The sequence below is a fragment of the Cetorhinus maximus genome, chromosome 15 (assembly GCF_964194155.1).
Source record: "Cetorhinus maximus chromosome 15, sCetMax3.hap1.1, whole genome shotgun sequence".
In the NCBI taxonomy this organism is placed as follows: Eukaryota; Metazoa; Chordata; class Chondrichthyes; order Lamniformes; family Cetorhinidae; genus Cetorhinus; species Cetorhinus maximus.
The window spans coordinates 73,215,645-73,235,148 of NC_135893.1; the positions used below are offsets into that span (position 1 = coordinate 73,215,645).

At 41.7% G+C, this 19,504-nt stretch overlaps 2 protein-coding genes across 4 annotated transcripts in view; one reads left to right on the forward strand and one right to left on the reverse strand.

Moving 5' to 3' along the window:
• Positions 1 to 224: 224 nt before the first annotated feature.
• On the forward strand, positions 225 to 16,704 carry gng13b (guanine nucleotide binding protein (G protein), gamma 13b). 2 transcript variants are annotated; one of them, XM_078558648.1, is made up of 3 exons: positions 225 to 362; positions 5,738 to 5,873; positions 16,372 to 16,704. In XM_078558648.1, the coding sequence occupies exons 2-3, from the start codon at positions 5,776 to 5,778 to the stop codon at positions 16,475 to 16,477; spliced, it is 204 nt and encodes a 67-aa protein (XP_078414774.1). In that variant the 5' UTR covers positions 225 to 362; positions 5,738 to 5,775; the 3' UTR covers positions 16,478 to 16,704. The 2 variants fall into 2 exon arrangements, with proteins under 2 accessions (XP_078414774.1, XP_078414775.1); XM_078558649.1 differs by lacking the exon at positions 225 to 362 and adding an exon at positions 1,077 to 1,211.
• Positions 16,700 to 19,504, reverse strand: part of chtf18 (CTF18, chromosome transmission fidelity factor 18 homolog (S. cerevisiae)) — a 101,165-nt gene continuing 98,360 nt past the window's right edge. For both annotated transcript variants that reach the window (XM_078558647.1, XM_078558646.1), the window contains exon 22: positions 16,700 to 17,518. In XM_078558647.1, the coding sequence (XP_078414773.1) occupies positions 17,376 to 17,518 (143 nt within the window). In that variant the 3' untranslated portion in view covers positions 16,700 to 17,375. The remainder of the gene's footprint in view (positions 17,519 to 19,504) is intronic.

Below are 19,504 nucleotides of genomic sequence, written 5' to 3' on the forward strand. Positions count from 1 at the left end.
GGCTACAGTCCATCCCACACCCCCGGCACAGCCTCTAATGAGACACCAGGAAGCTGGTTCATCCCTTGCAGCTCCAACTATTACTAACAGCGGCATTTGGAGAGAGGAGCACACGCGGGGACAGGCGAGAGAGCTCAGCTGTGCAAATCCTCTCCAAAGGGCATCAGCTCCTGAACAGCACATTCTGAATGGATTGCCAGTTACATTAATAGATTACACTAAGGATTTGCATTTCCGAAAAGGAGAGGGACAACATCTGTATATATTGAGCTCAAACTTCCCTTCTGGCACAAAGGAGTCATCATTGGATGCATCAGTTTGCGTCGGGTGTCCATTCGCTGTAAAAGTGCCTTGTCAGTGAGGTGAGTTAATGTTTTCTTTTGAGAGACGTTAAAAGGAGAGGACTAGTGATCTTGACAATTTAAATATAACAATGGAATATTGCAGATTTATTGCATGATACAAATTCAACACTGAGTTACATTGCAGCCTTAAGGCAGATGCAATGATATTCTACAAATTTTAACATGTCGACATCAAACACAAGATCAGTCCTCTCTATACCCCTCACTGCTACCTAATTAAATGCATACGTCTCAAATTATGATAGAGTTACCACCATCTGATAACCAACCCAGCCTCCCTGATAACATCATCTATTCGAAACGAGCACTACTGGAAAATTGACACCAAATAAAGATGTGAACCATCGCCTCTCTCGCTCTATGTTCGGATATGATCTGTGGTTTTATTGAGAGATTTCAATATTTCTTGAGTTAAAAATGGGGATCGGATCGAGAGGGAGGGGGTGAGGTAAGTAAGTGACTGGCCGGAAATCAGGATTCTGTATTGTTCTGTACACGGATATTACGGTTAGTCTTCATCAGCCTTTGTGACAACAGTTCCCAAATAAAATCAGCTCCAAATTCTGGTTAACAAGCTTTAAACCAGTCAAGCGGGCTGAATAATGCAAGAAAAAAAAATCTCAGCATTGCTTAATATTCCACAAGTAAAATAAAATATTTAAAATGGTTCCTGTTGTGATGGAGTGCATGTATTGGCCAGAACCGGGTCTTCTAAGCGACGGTAGTGAAACTGACCGGCTGTCGACTGCTGACTGGGCATTGTGTGTGAGAAATTGATCAGAAATTGATAAGCACAGAAAAGGATTGAGGCTTCCCAAATGTGAGCACCAGCCTCATTGTTAACCGGTAAGCGGAAGTTGACACAAGGAATCAGTTGAAATTGCGCCTACACATATATATAGAGAAAGTATATATATATATAGATATATATATATACACATATATAGAGATAGAATATATATACACATATATATATATATATACAGAGAGAAATCAATGCCGTGTAATCCGGGCAAAACAAGTGGATGTGTTTCTTCGTGGACGTGGTTTTGCTGGAACTGGTTGTTATCAGAGAGAGATGGAGATTGGAGAGGGAGGGATCTGGGAACGGTTGGCTTGTGAATAGTGCAGAAGTGAAAGTGAGGAGAGTGCTGACGATCTGCACCCGCTTGTTGATGCTTGTTGTGAGTGAGCTGCAGCTGCAGACTCGTCTCGACGATGCGGAAATAATGTTGGTGCATTCAAATGGAAAAGCAAACGAGGAGGGAGAAAGGGAGAGCGGGCGATCGGCTACTTTGACTCTTTTGCTATCTTCTCATCCGGTTTAGTTTGCTTTGCCATGAAGTGTTCTCTGTGTTTAGACACCAGGTTGCCGCATATGTTTAAATGATTGGAAACTTGTCCCCCTTGTATCTCGCTTTGTGAGGACGTAAGATGACAATGGGCATTGCTGGACAGTCTGAACAGAAGCTGTTAAATATGTCCATAGCTAATCCAATTCCATCTAGTATTTCCTTACTTAACAGAGCTGGAATTCAAATGAATAATGAATACGTGTATATGTTCCGAAACTGGATTTTAAAAACTTGGCTGCCAGTTAAATATTTCATTTTTTGTTCTAGCTGAAAATCTATCTCTATTCCTGCATCAATTAAGATGAGACCTGCAGGATCTGACTCATGTCTACCTGCTGCCAGTGTTGCTTACAAACATACGAATTAGGAGCAGGAGTGGGCCATTTGGCCCCTCGAGCCTGCTGCACCATTCAATAAGACCATGGCTGATCTGATTGTGACCTTAACTCCACATTCTGCCCGCCCCAGATAACCTTTGACTATCTTGTTGGTCAAGAATCTATCTATCTCTGCCTTAAAAATATTCAATGACCCTGCCTCCACCGCTGGCTGGGGAAGAGATTTTCAAAGATTCAAGCTTCCTCCCAGGCTGCAGGGGCATCCTTAGGATTAGGCAAGAAGGATATTGTCAGGCATCTCGTTAACTCTCCACCTCTATCAGAAGCCTTGGCTGTTGTGAAGTGTTTTCACTCAATGGTCTTTTTTGAGTGCTGTCAATTCAAACGTGGCAGGCTGTTCTTGAACCAGTGATCCGTGGGGACTCAGGGATAAAACAGTTACATTCTGGTGAAAAGTCATTGACCAGAAATGTTAATTTTGTTTCCACTAAAGTTGCCAACTGTGGTTGGGCACATTCCTGGAAGTTTCATCCCATGGCCTCCCAACTCCAACAACCCCATCCCAAGGTACCCATCACAGATTTACTGACATGACCAGTTTCTTCTGCCTTACACCAGCTGGAAAGCAAATATGCTCTTAGTTACCTGCTGGATGGTGCTTGACTGTCAAACAGCCCGCTTATCCCGTCTCCAATATTATTACAACCGCTAAATGTTCAAATGAAATTACACACATTTTTAAATGCCCATAATTTTTCTTCTAGTTGCTCGTATCGATGCCCAGGAGATTAATCTTTAATTACAGAAAACTCCAAGACAATGTTGGAGGGTTGGCACTCCCAGGGAAGAGATAGCCAAACTCTTAAAATAGCAAAGCAGTCAAGATTACCTAGCCCCCATACCTTCTTACTAATAAGACTTACAGCTGTCATCAATACAATTACTCTGTTCAGGTTGGGTTCTGGCCAATCTGCCTGAAAGCCTCCCTTGACAACAGGCAGCTAGAAGTGGTTTGAGTGGCAGTCGGAGATCGATCTCTTCAAAGTAGTATAGAACAACTGGCATCACATGGCTGGTGACTTCACAACTATGTTAAAAAGATAGTAAGAAACTATTGTTGGTGGATTTTCTAAAGGGCCTTTTATTGGTACTAATTTTAAAATTTCCATGAAATCCCTTCCCTGTCTCTATAACCGCTTCCAACTCTACAGGTTTTTTGAGATCTCTGCACTCCTCTCATTCTGATCTTTTGAGCGTTCTGGATTTTAATCACTTCATTACTGATGGCCGTGCCTTCAGCTTCAAGGCCTTAAATGATGAAATTTCCTTCTAAACCTACCTCGCTTTCCTCCTTTGACATTCCTTAAAACCTACCTCTTTGACCAACCTTTTGATAATTTGTCCTAATATTTCATTGTGGCTCGGTATTAAATTTTGTTTGAGAACCCGCCTGTGTTAAACATGCTGCTGGTACTGATGGTGGCATGAGTGGATTCAGACACCTCCATTTACCAGGGAGTCTGACAATTGCAAAACAAATTCATTGCAAAAAAATTCATCACATCTAAAGAGAATGGAGTCCTTTTTTATGTTCAGTCCAAGAGACAGATACAATAATTCACCATTCAGGGGTTTTACACTATCTGTGCTGGCACGAGTATTTCTCACAGCTCTCTGCCAACATTCTTGCTACACCTCCCATAAGTGAACACATATCCCCTTCAAACCAGAAGCTGTAGACTTGCAGTGCTCTGCTCCCACAAAGACTGTACCCTTCAGGACTCTCTACCAAATCAGCAGTGCTCCCTGCACTTTATTTCACTCCAAGCCACTCTGGTATTATCAACACACTTCACTTGAGCTGGGCTCAGATTCTGAATTAACAAATTAGATTTATTTACAGATATTAAACAAATAGGATACATAGAGCCTACAGCACAATCTTATGTTTAATGACAGCAATAAAAGGTTCAGTCTTCCAGAACTATATGCAGTTCCTGTCAGCAGTGAATGTGATTAGGCTATTTGCTGACAGTCTGTAGCACACTGCATTAATCTCTTGCAGTTCTGTTTTACCCAAGGAACACCCTTATTTCCCACCCTTTGTACTTCAGTCTCTTTCCGTCTTCTCTCACATCAGGGGTTGATATGTCTCTTGTGTCCTTAGAGTGCCTGGACTGCTGGGTGAATTTTGCGTAGGCATGAAACAATGCATATTGGTGTTACAGACTTGATTGCATGACTGCTTCTCTGATGGATCCATTTCCAGATTCAATGACCCATAGTCACATGTTAGGCAAATCTTTTCCATGAGGTCTTCCTGGCTCAGTTAGCACATCATTAAAAAGCGTTTAGAGGGTAGAGACAAGGGCCACCTTCTGGAAGCAGCTACACTGGAGTCAGGGGAACATTCTAGAATTTCCCCAGCTTTGGCTCTACATTTATATAGTGCGCAAGATATTAATTTATGTTTATACACACAACTAGGTCTGTCTCAAATTACCTACACACAGTGAAAATATCTTGAAATTTGTCACATAAATAAAAACAGATAGTGGCTTTTCTGTATCCACAAGGTGAATATTTGGTGCAAAGAATTTTCGTTCAGATGAAAGTGTATGGATAGTGTTTGCTTTGAAAGAGCTCCAGAACTTCCAAGTGGCTGTTTTTCCCATGAGGCCTGACAGTGAGAATTGAAAATTTAGTTATGTGGGTTGGAGGTGATGGTGGAGGGGGCAACATGTTGCAACTGGGTGTAATTCTATTCCTTGGTGACACCCAACTCACCAACTGAAGTACAACAACTTATATTTATATAATACCTTTAATGTAATAAAATATTCGAAGGCACTTCACAGTAATGTTATAAAACATATAAGAAGTTATTAGGTCAGGTCACCAAAAGCTTGGTGAAAGAGGTAGGTTTTAAAGAGTGTCTTAAAGGGTGAAAGCAAGGTAGAGAGATTTAGGGAGAGAATTCCAGAGCTTAGGGTCTAGGCAACCGAAGGTGTGGTGACCAGTGGTGGAGTGATTAAAATTGGGGATTCTTAAGAAGCCAGAACTTGATGAGCACAAATATATCAAGGGATGTGTGGCTCAAGGAGATTATAGAGATAGGAAAAAGAGAAAGATTTGCATTTATATGGTACCTTTCATTATTTCAAGTTGTTATAGATAATTAAGAACTTTTGAAGTGTTGTCACTGTTGTGCTGTAAGAAATGGGACAGCCAATTTGTGCACAGCAAACTCCCACAAACAGTGTTATGATAATGACCAGATAATCTGTTCTGTTAATGTTGGTTGATGGATAAATATTGGCTAGGATACTGTGGAGAGCTCGCCTGCTCTTCTTCAAATTATACCATGTGATCTATTACACCCACCTGAGTGGCAGGTGGGGCTTTAGTTTAACGCTTTATTCGAAAGATGGAATCAACTATATTGGCACAGACTAGAGATTAACCTTGGGGCCTCCCTGGTTTGCATGACTCTGAATCACAACAGGTCTCCTGAATGGTTGCTTCATGTAATCTTCATTTGAAGAAATATTAAGACTTGAGCCTGTAACTAAAATCTCTTGTATCTGAAGTGACAATGCTGTACTAACATATTGTGTTGGTGTTTAATCTCTTTTGACGTTGCTGAGATTTGAATTTATTTGTCCTTGACCTTTTTCAGATTTCTTTCTCTTCTTCGAAAGGAAACAATCTGTGGCCATGGAGGATTGGGACGTTCCGCAATTCAAGAAGGAAGTGGATAGTCTGAAGTACCAGCTCTCATACAAAAGGGAGATGTCTTCCAAAACAATCCCTGAGTAAGCTTCAAATTCTGTTTTAATGTTGTGATTAAGGTGACAGATGAGAGTGAGAATAATACACTCTCTCATTGTGTCTAATGGTGCGATCAGCTCCGTTCAAAAGGCAGCTCAACTACAGCTGTAAGGTTTACATAGAATTATGGAAATGCAAATGTAAAGGTATTTAAAATTACAAAGAGGTTTGATAGATTAGACATATAGAAGATGTTTATGCTTGTTAGGATGTCCATTAATGTAAGATAGACATGACTAAATTGAGAAAGCGATTCAGGAAAAACTTCTTTACCCAGAGAGTGTTAAGACGTGGATCCTACCACCACGTGAAGTAGTTGAGGCAAATAGCACAGATACATTTAAGGCAAATAGCACAGATACATTTAAGGCAAAGCTAGACAAGTATATGAGGTAAAAATGAATAGATGGATATGTTGGTAGAATTGGGTGAAATAAGATGGGAGGAGGCTTATGTGGAGCATAAACACCAGCATAGACTTGTTGGGCTGAATGGCCTGTTTCTGTGCTGTAAAATTCTATGCAACTCTTTTTCCACTACTGGACAAAATCAAAAATCCCCAATAATTTTTATCATTACTCCTTCTCTTTCCATATCCAAATCATTTCTGTGCGTGGCAACTGAGAGGAACTCTAATCTTTGACTCATACCACTAATCGCGTCTTTCCAATTCAAGAATCATCCACTCTGCATTCGGCTTTCTACTCTCCAGCTGTCCCACTGTCTTTATCTTACTGTGCCCTTAACTTTCACAAGTTTTGTATATGGCATTTTTTTGAAATTCCAAATCGCCAAATGAAATCAAATTCACTTTCCCCTCCCACCCTCCCTTTGACTGTATACTTAGTAATTTTCTCAAAGCATTTAATTACATCAGCTCAGCATGATTTGTCCTTTATTAGTGTTGATGAATGTTATCTTTTATTATTGTATCTAGCAGTTTCACGTAATTGAAGTGAGGGTTACTGGTGTATATGAAGTCAAGGTGGGTAAATGGAGTTAGGATAGAGAACAGCCATAATCTCATTGAATGGCAGAACAGTCTGGTGTTCATAATGTTTCTAAAATTGTTAGTGTCTCAGCTATTTCATCGCTAACCTCCCTCAGTATTCTGGACCTTGTGATTCATCAACTTTAAATTCCATTAGCCTTTTGAATAGTTAAAACATTTTTAAATCTATCAGTCAATTAGTCATACTTTGATAGCCCCTCTGGCCATCCTGTATTTCTTGCTTTACTATCCTTTGTAAGTATAAAGGCAAAAATGCTTAAATATCATTGCCATTCCTTAGTTCATTATTAGGTGTTTACCTTGTTTACCCCATCAGAGTCAGGTAGCCAAAAACAAATCAGGGTCTTCATCTCTTAATCCACATGGTACCACAGTCTTATACTGAAGGAAAGTACATATTTTGATCTGCCATTTTTAGGGGGCAAGCAGCAGATGTACAATGGGCTCCTTGCATTTATATAGTGCCAGTTATGTCCTCGGGGCATCCCAAAGACCTTTGCTGCTAAGCAATTTGATTATTCTCAACGATAAGGTTTTTATCATCCTTTAGTGGCTCCATCCATTTTGTAGCCAGAACTTGAAGACAAGCTCACCTATGGTAAAGAAGGAAAAAATACTTTGCGAGGAGTCCATAGTACATCTACTGGCAGATCAAAATATGTACTTTCCTTCATTATAAGACTGTGGTACAATGTGGATTAAGAGATGAAGACCCTGATTTGTTTTTGACTATCTGGCTGTGATGGGTGAAACTGTCTAACATGGAATCTACAAAAGGCTGGACAAGTCCTGGTATGGGGCTTGAATTCACAGCCTTCTGACTCAGAGATGAAAGTGTTATCACTGAGCCTAGCTGATACTTGTTACATGCTGGCTGCACCCTGTAAGAAGAGTAGTTCCACATGACATGGTTGCAATGATCCACCAATGTGCTGGTCAGCAGTGTGGTAAGAGGCATGCTGATAGCTCCAGTGCTGTGTGGTAAGTTCTATTCCAGGGCCATTCTGCATTGATTGGAAAAAAAAACATTTTCCACAATGTAAGAGGGACAATTGGAAGGCTAAGACTCTCCAGCCTGCTTTCATATCTGCTGGATAAGGAGCAGAATTGATCACAATCCAGCAACAGGCTTATTGCCACCATCTCTGCTCTGAAGCATCGGTGTGATGTTTAGCCATTAATCTGGTATTTAACTTTAAAGTCACTGCTTAGGAACTCCCTGTGGGTAGGCGGTTTAACTGAATCAATAGGCCAATCAGTTTAATTGTTGGGTTAGGGTACATAGGTTGTGAGCTGTGAGCAAATCTCCAGCACCGACTTTTTCTGCTGCTTTGCAGTCAGATGTTCACCTCCCAGTCATACACTATTCCCAACTTGGACACATGTCCTGTCCCCATTCCTCATTGGTCAGAATCCTGGAACTTCCTCCCTAACAGTACTGTGGGTGTACTTTCACCACATTAACTGCAGCGGTTCAAGAAGATGGCTCACCACCACCTCCTCAAGGGCAATTTGGAATGGGCAATAAATGCTGCCCTAGCCAATGACGCCTATATCAAGAATGAATAAAACATCTTCTCCCATATGATGGATAAATGCATACTTTTGATATAAATATGGATGTTGGAGGGAGGAGCTGAATGGGATAAGACTGATTTTGATACCACAAAATAGCATTTTAAGGCTCAACATATTCAGAAATCAAATTGCATCTAAAATTAATCCTGAAGCATTCAATATTGATATTTAAAAAAGGAAATTAAAATTAAAAAATATATACATCAGTTATCAATACATGCTCACCTGCCTTTCTGATATAAAACATTCAATCAGGTAGTTGGATTTTTTGGTTCTATGGCTGGACACCTATGATCCAATTAAATAAATAAATTTTTCATAACACACTACCATGTGAAATTCCTGCAGGGTATCATTATTCCACATTATTAGTAACGTTCATGAATTTGATTCCCAGAATAGGGTAATAAGACAGCCATAGATGTGGATAGTTAATTCTTAGCTACATCACTGGCTTATACAGCTAGTGGCAACATTGATTCAGCAGACAGGATCTCAATAGGTGACCACTGTGTATAAGATCAGGACAGAAGAATTTCATAGTGGGAGTGACTGCTCTGTACCTTAATACAATAGGTAATCTTTTATTCAGTCATCTCAGTCCCAGGTTGCTGTTGAATGATTTCCTCAGGGTAGCGTCCTAGGCCTAACCATCTTCAGCTGCTTCATCAATGACTTTCCCTTCAACACAAGGTCAGAAGTGGGAATGTTTGTGACTGATTGCACAATGTTCAGCACCATCTCCTCAGATACTGAAGCAGTTCATGCCCATATGCAGCAAGACCTGGGCAACATTTAGGCTTGGGCTGATAAGTGGAAAGTAACATTTGCGCCACACAAGTGCCAAAATCTCCAACAAGAAAGAATCTAACCATCTCTCTTTGACATTCAATCAACATTACCATTGTTGAATTCATCATTACCAACATTCGGGGGTTATCATTGACCAGAAAATGAACTGGACTAGCCATATAAATACCGTGGCTACAAGAGGTCAGAGACTAGGAATTCTGCGGTGAGTAACTCACCTCCTGACCCCGCCACCCCCCCAAGCCTGTCAACCTTCTATAAAGCACAAGGCAGGAGTGTGATGGAATACTTCCCACTTGCCTTGGTGAGTGCAGCTCCAACTACACTCAAGAAGCTGGACACTGTCCAGGACAAAGCAATCCGCTTCATTGGCACCCCATCCACCAACTTAAACATTCACTCTCTCCGCCACTAACACACAATGGCAGCAGTGTGTACCATCTACAAGATGCACTGCAGTAACTCACCAAGGCTCCTTCGGCAGCACCTTCTAAACTGTGACCTCTGCCACCTAGAAGGACAAGAGCAGGAGGTGCCTGGGAACATCACCACCTGCAAGTTCCCCTCCAAGCCACATACCATCCTGACTTGGAACTATACCGCCATTCCTTCACTGTCGTTGGGCCAAAATCCTGGAACTCTCTTCCTATCAACACTGTGTACGTACACCACATGGACTACAGCGGTTCAAGAATGTGGCTCATCATCACCTTCTCAATGGTGATTAAGGATGGGTAATTAAAGCTGGCCTTGCCAGCAACACCCACATCCCATGAAAAAAAAATTCAGACGCTCTGTTCTCTCAAGTTTTCTTCCTCCTTTCCTGAGGTACTGACTGATGCCGAGGTTCTAATCTGCAGACATTAATAGCGCCCCAGACCTTGACCAAATGACCATTCTTCCAGACAAATGTTAACAGGAGAATTTAACCAGTAGGGAAATTGTGTTTGCGCCTGGTCATATCCTCCTCTTGCCATCCATAAATGTGCATCATGTAGAAGGGATAGGTGGGGGTGAGGCAGGAGTCATTCTGCAGTGAAAACTTTGTTTTATTTTTTTACGCCCCAGTCTGGGTACACTGAGGCAAGTTGTCCGTGGAATGTTTACTGACCTGACTCACAGGGAACAGCTCAGCCAGAAAGTCCTGGGGAACCCGTCATTTGGGATCCCCCACGTGCTCCACTATGTGTCAGTGAGGTCACTGATCGCTCCCCTGTCCGAAGATCAGCCTGATTGACAGGCTGACAAGCAGTTAGTCAGGGAGCTGGTCAGTGACAACCAGAGTAGCAGCTAAGCCGGTAGCAGGATGGTCAATCAGGGATGGGGCATGGGGCAGGGGAGTTTGATCAGAGGGAGGATTGATGAAGGGGGATTGATTGGGAGGAGAGGTGCAGCCACACAGAAGCGGATAGTGGGATTGATTGATTGGGAAGGTAGAATCGACCAGGGTTGGGGGAAGAAAGGAAGAGGAAGTGTCGATTGGTGGGCTGCCAATTACAGCTGGGAGGCCAGCAGTCTGAGTGGGCGAGTTCAGAGACATCATGGAGGTGGGCGTGAGCAGGAGGTGGAAATCACAGACCTGGGGTTGCGGGTTGCAGGATTCTGGGGAAGGGGATCAGAGGTCAGTGTCTGGGTTGGGGTAAGATATTTGGAAGTCCTGTGGTGGGAGGAGCTCGGAGGCTGATAGGCAGTTGGGATCGGAGGCCCTGGGGTTGGGGGTGTCAGGGAGGCGGCGACGAGAACGCAGAGGCTCCTCAGGCAGGCATTTGGATCCAGGTGGTAGGTGTGAGGACACTTACCCCCTGCAATCCACCGAGTCCTCCCCTTGAGGAAGATGCAGAGTTAAATTCCAAAAGTAAAATGACAATGAGGCTTGCAACAGATTTCTCAAACTTTAAATCACTCCCCACCAATCTGACCCAAACCTGCCTGGTTTTGTTGGTTAAAATTTCCTCCGATAGTGTCCTTATTTCCAACCTTGCTGAGATGAGCTAACTCAACATGAGGCAGGGGTTGAACATAGGTCCTTCTTTTCTATACATAATTCATTCGTACACCAGGATAGCAGAATAGAGCATTTAACCTGGGAGCCAGTCAAAGTGACATCTCTAGGAAAAACAAAAGTGTCCCTGTAAACAAAATTCTTTGAGATTTACCTACCTGCATTAGGTTAAAAAAATGGTCTCACCCATCAGTGAGTGGGACCCTCAAACAATTTTTGGAGGAAATGGGACACGCTAAAGACTTACATTTATGTAATACTTTCCACATCAGGAGATCTCAAGGCACTTTACAACTAATGAAGTACCAGTTGAAGTGTGGGCATTGTTTTAATACAGAAGATAAATTAACAAAACAAAACCCAGCAGCACAAACTAATAATTTAAAATTAAAAATGATTAGCTTACTGTGGTTGAAATCTTGGGAGGGAATACTAGTTACTTTTCTCCATCTTGATAAATAAGATGGCGCTGCGACATGGTACCTAACAATGGGGTTGTGCGCTAATTCCACTTGATTGGCAACAACTTATTCTGTAATAAAGAATGGTCATTGATGGTCCAGTTTTATTGTTCCTTGGCACCAGTTGCAACTAGGAGCAAAACTGTATAATCCAGATGCCTGGCCTGCTGTATGACAACAGGATCTGCTTATTCAAGGATTCATCAATCAAACTTAATCTATTATCACTGGTTAAACACATGCAGATGAAACCATTGGTTTTGTTTAAAGTTACAATGGCTGAGAACATGATAATAGATTGTTTCAGCACCAGCTGTCCACAATGTCCATTAAAATAGCAACTCCAGTCAAAATAATTCAACAAAACCCATTAATATAAGCTGCAGAATGAACACAAAGTTCCAATAAACCACAATTGGCTCAATAGTTTTTACATACTTTAGCATTATTTGCCTTTCAGTTTTGAAAATCACCCAGCAAATAGACTGAAAAAAAGAGGCATATCTAAGCTTTTTGTCTTGCACTCATCAGGACATTCGAAAGAATACCAATATAAGGGGAAAACAACAATTTATACTACATGTGAAGAGAGTGCTGATTGGTTGGCAAGTGGCGTTGCCATGGAGAATGCACTGCTGATGGTGACTGACAATTAATTGCCAAGCATTGTTCAAAATTTGAACCAGGCAGCTTGACCCTGATTGGTCAAAGCATTGCCCCGAGGAATGAGTCAGCGAATGGCTCTCACTTATTTTGTTTAGCTGAAACAGACGAAATGTATGTACACGTTCTTTCTGTCTGCAAAGGACAGGGCCCTGTCTATTAATATACGTAGCTTCCAGTACACGCAAATGAGGCACACTGCAAGCCCGACTGACAATCTTAAATTAGTTGTTAGCGTAATTCTTAGGACATTGAGGATTATTTAACAAATATTGTCCAATTGTGGAATCACATCTAATGTTGGACACTTGTGTTTTGAGTTTTGTAAGCATGGGCTGATTGGGTATGCTGCCCGTTGCGAACAGTGGCTAGGACATACTATTTGATACGATCTGCCAGTCTTTGGGATGTACAGTATACATACCTAGCATCATACTAGCATTGAATGAGTACTGACATATTGCATAGCAGTTAAAGCAGAGATAGGCCATTCAGCCCAACTGGTCTTTGTTTGTGTTGATACTCCAAACGAGCCCCCTTCCAGCCAAAAAAATCAAGCTCTATTACTTAGTAATATAACATTTTGGAGAATCACACTGCTATTGCTGGACCCTTAAAATAATAAGCTAGGGAGAAACCAGAGGAGTAAGCTTTTCAAATAGATAAAAAACAATTTAGTTGCCACGCTCCACCACTGACCTGAGACCGTGGGTTTCCTGGTTGCCATTACTAAGTGGTATACTGGCAAACTCTCCATCTACTAATCCACATCAAGATTCTCTCCATTCACCTTGTTCCTCCTGCCACTTGATTGTGCACTGCTTGGATCCCAAAGCTGCATTTATCTAACATAAGTGAGCATTACTAAAAGAAAAAGTCTTGCATTCATGTATGATCCACGATTTGAGGGTATTCCAAATTGCTGTACAGTCAATTAAGCACTTATGAAATGTTGTCACTTTTGTAGTGCGGGAAATGCAACAGCCAATTTTGCCACAGCAACCTCTCACAAGCAGCAATGTAATAACCACCAAATAATTTGCTCTTTAGTGGTGTTGGTTGAGTGACAAGTATTGGCCAGGACACAGGAAGAACTGCCCAGCTCTTCAAAATAGGTCATATGGGGCCTCATTTAATGTCTCACATGAATGATGGCACTGCTGACAGTACAGCATTCCCTCAGTACTGCACTAGACTTTGCACTCAAATCTCTGGAATGGGACTTAAACCCCTGACCTTCCAAGTCAAAGGCAAGTATGCTACCACTGAGCCATGGATCAAGAGGAATTTATTTCTATCCTAAAACAGAACACTTTCCTACCAGAGAGACTGCATCTAGTGTGAGGCCAGCAAAGGCACAGACTCCTGCTGGAAAGAGAAGATTAAGCCTATAATATCCTCACTTCTCGTTTTTATTTTTAAACAAGTCCTTCTTAAGTAATTTATTTTCTTCTTTCATGGGGTGAGGGCATCGCTGGCAAGGCCAGGCCATCCCTAACTGTCTTTGAGATAGTGGTGAGTGGGCTTCTTGAACTGCTGCAGCCCATTAATGAAATGATCAGTTTGTTCTGGTCATCTATAGTGACACATGAGAGTAGACTCACTCTGTTTGACACTGCAGCATATGCTGTCTGGTACCAGGAACAGGTAAATGCAATCTACATAGCCCACTCCATATAACACTTTATTGTTACATGGTATTAAGACAGTTACTATTTAAAATGCCAATTAAATGTGCAAATTATCTTCGGTTTGGAAGTTTATTAATGGGTTAATTGCAATATTCAGTATTTTACAACCATTAATGGAAAGTAATAGCATTTGGCTGCATTAGATGTAAATGTTAATGGTTTAAATGCTGACCACAGCCAGACTGATGGTAGGGAGGTTGACCTTAAACATCCAGGGTTATGGAAAATCTGCCAGAGGTCCTGCATCCCCTAGAAGTACCAGACATGGGTGTCAGGTGAGGGATGGCTGCAATGTTCTCACCAGTGCGGCTTACAGGTGATGGTTGCCCCTTGGGCAATTTAGTGCTGATCACCTGGCACAGTACTCACAAAGAGAACCCCAGTGAAGAGCCAAGACCCTCAAGGAGATCAGGGTTGGGGAAAGGGGACAACTGGTGAGAAAAAAGTGTGTTCATGCTGGGTAAGTAAAACAATACTAAAAATAAGGGAATATATAGCAAAATATTAGGGATTAAGACTGACGTAAACAATCCTGTAATCTGCAGTGTTTAGTTAACACAGTCAAAGCAAAAACTATCAGCTACTGGACTGCCTGTGACACACCACAGGGGATTACACACTTGTGAAAACATCAACTACAGATGGGACACTGCCCTATATTCTCGATATGACGGATGGTTACGCAGTCCATACTGTACATTCTGTCCTGGATGAATGAAGCGCAACTGTTAGGCTAGATTCCTGCCATTTCTCAGGATATGCTACATGCATTATACACAAACTTACAGTTGTATTGCAAGGAGGAGGGGAAAACCTTCCTGCTTTAGCAGAAACTTTCAAAATTTCTTTTCAATTAAAATCAATACAAAATGAAGCCAAGGGCAGCTTCCAATTACTGATTGGTTGAAACCATGTGCTAGAGTGGGGATCTGCAGGAAGAAATGTGGTAAATTTAGTGGAACGCTGGCCTCTCCCTGTGTAGACAAACCCCCAATAGTGTAAAACATATCCCTGACATTCTGGTTATAATTCGAAACTATTTATTGGGTGACAAAATGCAGAAGCAATATGGTCACTGTTATCTGCTGCACTGAGTTTTACATGCCTATGAGGGAATACATCATGATCATGGAGCTGCTGCTTTCCTTTGTCCATCTTCATTTTGGAATATTTTGCTTTCTGCGTACTTTGGTTCCATGGTTGGTGATGGCCCCAGTGCCTTCCCCACATTAGCTCAAGACACGAGAATTTACAGTCTATTCCTCTATAGGGGAAGTATCATAGTTGAACCCAATCTCGTCCTCACCAGTCACACATGCGCATACTTACTTGTTGACAAGGGAATAGTAATCAGGACTGCAAGTCCTATCTTGATTTCCCCCTCCTATGTGCAGGAGGTCTGAGGCCAAGTGCAGCTCCCCAATCAGAATCCTGGTTGAGAAGGAAGAACTCAGTACAGATTGAGGACAGAACCCAAGACTGCCCTGTTCTGCATTTCAGTTCCACATTGAGCAATGCACGTAGCTTTATTCTTGGAGTTGGTGTTTTGGATGCATACACTGCTCAAGCATGTCCAGTCACCTCAGTCTGTAGATAGAAATGTGAACCCTGTACCTTCATACTTGGAATAAGCTAATGAAACATAGTGAGGGCTGAGGAGTGAAATATAAGTTTCCAACATTAGATATGGTGGTGTGAGGTGTTAAGTATTTGTGTGAAGTGATGAAGAGAGAAAGTCAAAGATATTTTGCAGCCCACCCTAGAGACCTGAGACAAGCCATTCGGTTGCTCTCTTTTGCATTGAATGTGTTTTGGCACAGGGGGACCAGGTGATGGGTCTTTGACAAAAACAAAAGCTTGAAGATGGAGGTCTTAGTCTAAAAGGAAAATAAAGGGAAAAAGTGAGCAGAGGCAACTCAGAAACAATGTGCAGGGGTACGGGTAAAAGGCAGGGCAATGGCACTAGGTCATAATGCTCATTTGGAGAGCTGGTACAGACATGGTGGGCCGAATGGCCTCCTTCTGTGCCGTTAAGATTCTGAGAACTGTTAGGAAAAATACATCATCAATGCCATCTGTCAAGACAGAAACCAAGACAAAGTTTTCTTTTTTAAATAAGAGGTTGCTAAAACAGGGACATGCCAAAGCAACCAGTACTGTTTGTTTAAAGTAGATTCAAGTTGAAATAAATTGCATTCATCAATTGTTGTTTATATAAGTGTCCAACTAATATATCTCTCCTTTCTATTCCATCTCTGCATGAAGCTTTGTGAAGTGGATAGAAGAGGGAGTGCCAAACGACCCATTCTTAAACCCAGAGCTAATGAAGAACAACCCCTGGGTAGAGAAGGGCAAATGTGCTATACTTTGACATTTTTAAACTGCTCTGTATAAAACAATTTATTTGTAAAGAAAGAGACTCTCGAGGAGAATTTTGTTGGCAGTCTTTTAAATTCTTAAACATATGCATTACATTTTTTGTACATTTTATGGTAATTCTAGGCAAAATCATTGTATGAGTGATCAACCAACTTCTTTGTACAACTAGAAAGGAGCAATGTAAGAGGAAGATAACAAATAAAGCAATAATTAATAATGGCAAGACTTAATTTATTGTTTGAAAAATTTGGAATTCCATGTCGTCTGAAACAAAGCCCATTTAAACAATGTTCCAATCAAGGGTCGGACCCAAACCATATGTCTAAACTTACCAATGGGCTTCTCAGTTTTGCCAATCTACGATTGGCATTTGGCTCCTGGGAAGTTCGTCCAGTTTATGCAAATTGCACTTTACAGTAAATGCTCATTATCATTTGGTGGGGTAAGGGGCAAGTCTGGAAGGGTAAAGGAAGGATCTGGAAAGAATAGGGCACCCAATTTTTGTGGAAATAATAACTAGATTCCAAACCTACTTATAGTCCAACTCAGCCAGCAGTGCTGGAATTAACTAGCTTCTTGAGCACTGTTACATTTAGGGGGGGGGGGGGTTTGAGCTGCACAGCTGTCGCACAAACCTTACCGTCACTTAATGTCTGAAGAGTTTTGTCACTTTGTCACCCAACGGTTTGACTGGAGTTCATCTCCTACTAGAAATGTCAAAGGAAAACCAGCTCCATTTGCTTGCTTTCAGATCTGCTGAAGCTTGGGTACAAGCGAGTTTTCTTTGGAGGCCCGAGAGCAACCGTTCCATTCTGTATTCTGTACGAGAATGTGTGAGCTACTCCTGCTTTTTAAACAGCTGCTACTCCTCTCAATAACCAATGATAATCTCAGAGCAGGTCTTTTATGTAAACATTGCGTCTAACAGCATTTGAAACCCCTTCGTTGAATCGGAACCAAACATCACTGTTTCCAACTGCTTTTCCAATAAGTTTCTCAGCTGTTTCCTTCATGGGCTCAGCACCTCCAATCACTGAGAGAGAGAGAGATAGATATTAATCAATATACTGATAAGAGGTAGGCATTATATTAGCGTTGAATAGACAGAGCTGATTGTGTTCCAGATTTGGCACTGGAGTACAGATAAAATAAGTTAGAAAATATTGTAGCTTTCCCCTCGCAACACTTACCTTCCCTGGCCAAAAGGAACAGACAGCATGCCTCTTTTCCTAGACTTCTGTTACTCCATAGTTGGCTGCTAGCAGCTCATAAAAGGAAGATGTACATTTATATAGCACCTTTCAGAACTTCAGGATGCTCCTAAGTATGAAGTGTTGTTCGCTGTTGTAATGTAGGTAATATTGAGAGAATTGGTACAGGGGTTCACCATTTTCTTATTCAAGGTTCACGTGTGTAACGTCTACTTGGACTCCCCAACCCTCACTGCACAGGTACTCTCCAAGCTCAGAATCAATTCCTCACCAAACAGTTTACTGCTGCTAGAACATGCTGCACAAAGTCATTGGACATCTGGCAACATTAGCCTCAAAATAAATGCTGACAGAGACATAGAGGAAAAGGGGATGTGAGGCACATTGCATTATCACACTGCCTCTCTACCTGAAGGACCTAAGGGTAACCAGTGAAGACAAATGGGCTGAAAGCCTTCTCATTCTACTGGCTCTTTAAAAGTGACTGTAAAATGAGTTTGGAGAGTCTCAGCTCCGGTCCTATTAGGCACATATCTATATTACAAAACCACTCAAACTGGCAGAACTCAAAAGCTATAAATTGTGGCACCATCAAGATTGCTCTAACTTTGAGATGTGGAGGGAATGTGGGTTAGAAAAGGTAAGACAATGGTCATCCTCTCCTTGGATCTTCAACTAAGACTGATTGATGAACTTGCAGACAGGAGAAGACCCACTAGCCTATCCAACCCGTCCCACACAACTGCAATGCCTGGTGCATCACAATATAGACACACCCCAGCCCACCCGAACACCATGTAATCTCCTGGGAGGGGAGTGAATAATCACTAAAAACCCAGCCCTACACAATTTTTGTGCGATTTTAAAAATAATTCAGTCGCAAACCATTCCTACTGGGCCCATGACATAAACTGCCCCAATTTGGTACTGTGTGGAAATATGGCAAAGATGCACTTTGGAACATTGAGAAACTTAAGACGAAAAGCCTTATAATCGTGGCATAGAAGAATCAATAAATAGAGGCCGGAAGATGCCAAACTCTGATTTTAAATGTTTGTAGCTTGTTTGGAGAAGGTGAAGGGAGTTGCAGTTTTCAGCTTCTGTGAATGAGCAAGTTGGGAGTCTCCAATCAAAACGCAGTGAAGACAGAGTCTTGGGCATCATATTTGGAGCTCAGGAGGAACATTCTGTAAAGCAAGGATCTCCTCTCCAGGCCTCCCTGCATACTAACAAGGCAAGCACAAGTTCAGTCTTTTGACTGGGGGGGGGAATCAACAACAATTTTTCTTGAAAGGGGTGCTACTCAGCCTGAAACAGAAGCAGGAACAAAACACACTTAGGACAACCATATAAGTAGCTGCATAAGACTGCTGGCTTTGAGTAATCATAACAATGATATCCCTGGGTGGGAATGTATGAATAATGTGTCGGAAAGCTTATTTAGAAAAACCATCCAGGCAACATGATGCTCAACAGTAGCTCAGAAAATGCATCAAGTGATGACAATATAACCCTGTTTTAGGAAGCTAACCCACTGACAGAACAATTCACCTCAGAGATTATTACAGAGATAGAGAAAAAAAACATGTAACCATGGAAACAGTGAAGGAAACGTGCTGCTCTGAACACAAGTTACTGAATTATTTCTAAGACCTGACCAAAATGGCCTCCACTGATCAAAACCCATGTGCAACTTGGTGCTGGAGACAGAAGGGTGATTACTGATCGAGAGGCCTGCAGGTGATCAGTCAGGCTGTATTCATTTTAATTGCAGAAAGGGGAGGACATTTTCTCTGTCAAAATTTTTT

Bases quoted from the DNA above. Each gene is read 5' to 3' on its own strand.
- gng13b (XM_078558648.1), top strand. From the start codon at position 5,776: ATGGAGGATTGGGACGTTCCGCAATTCAAGAAGGAAGTGGATAGTCTG. The intron at 5,874-16,371 runs GTAAGCTTCAAA...CTCTGCATGAAG, and splicing joins TCTTCCAAAACAATCCCTGA to CTTTGTGAAGTGGATAGAAG.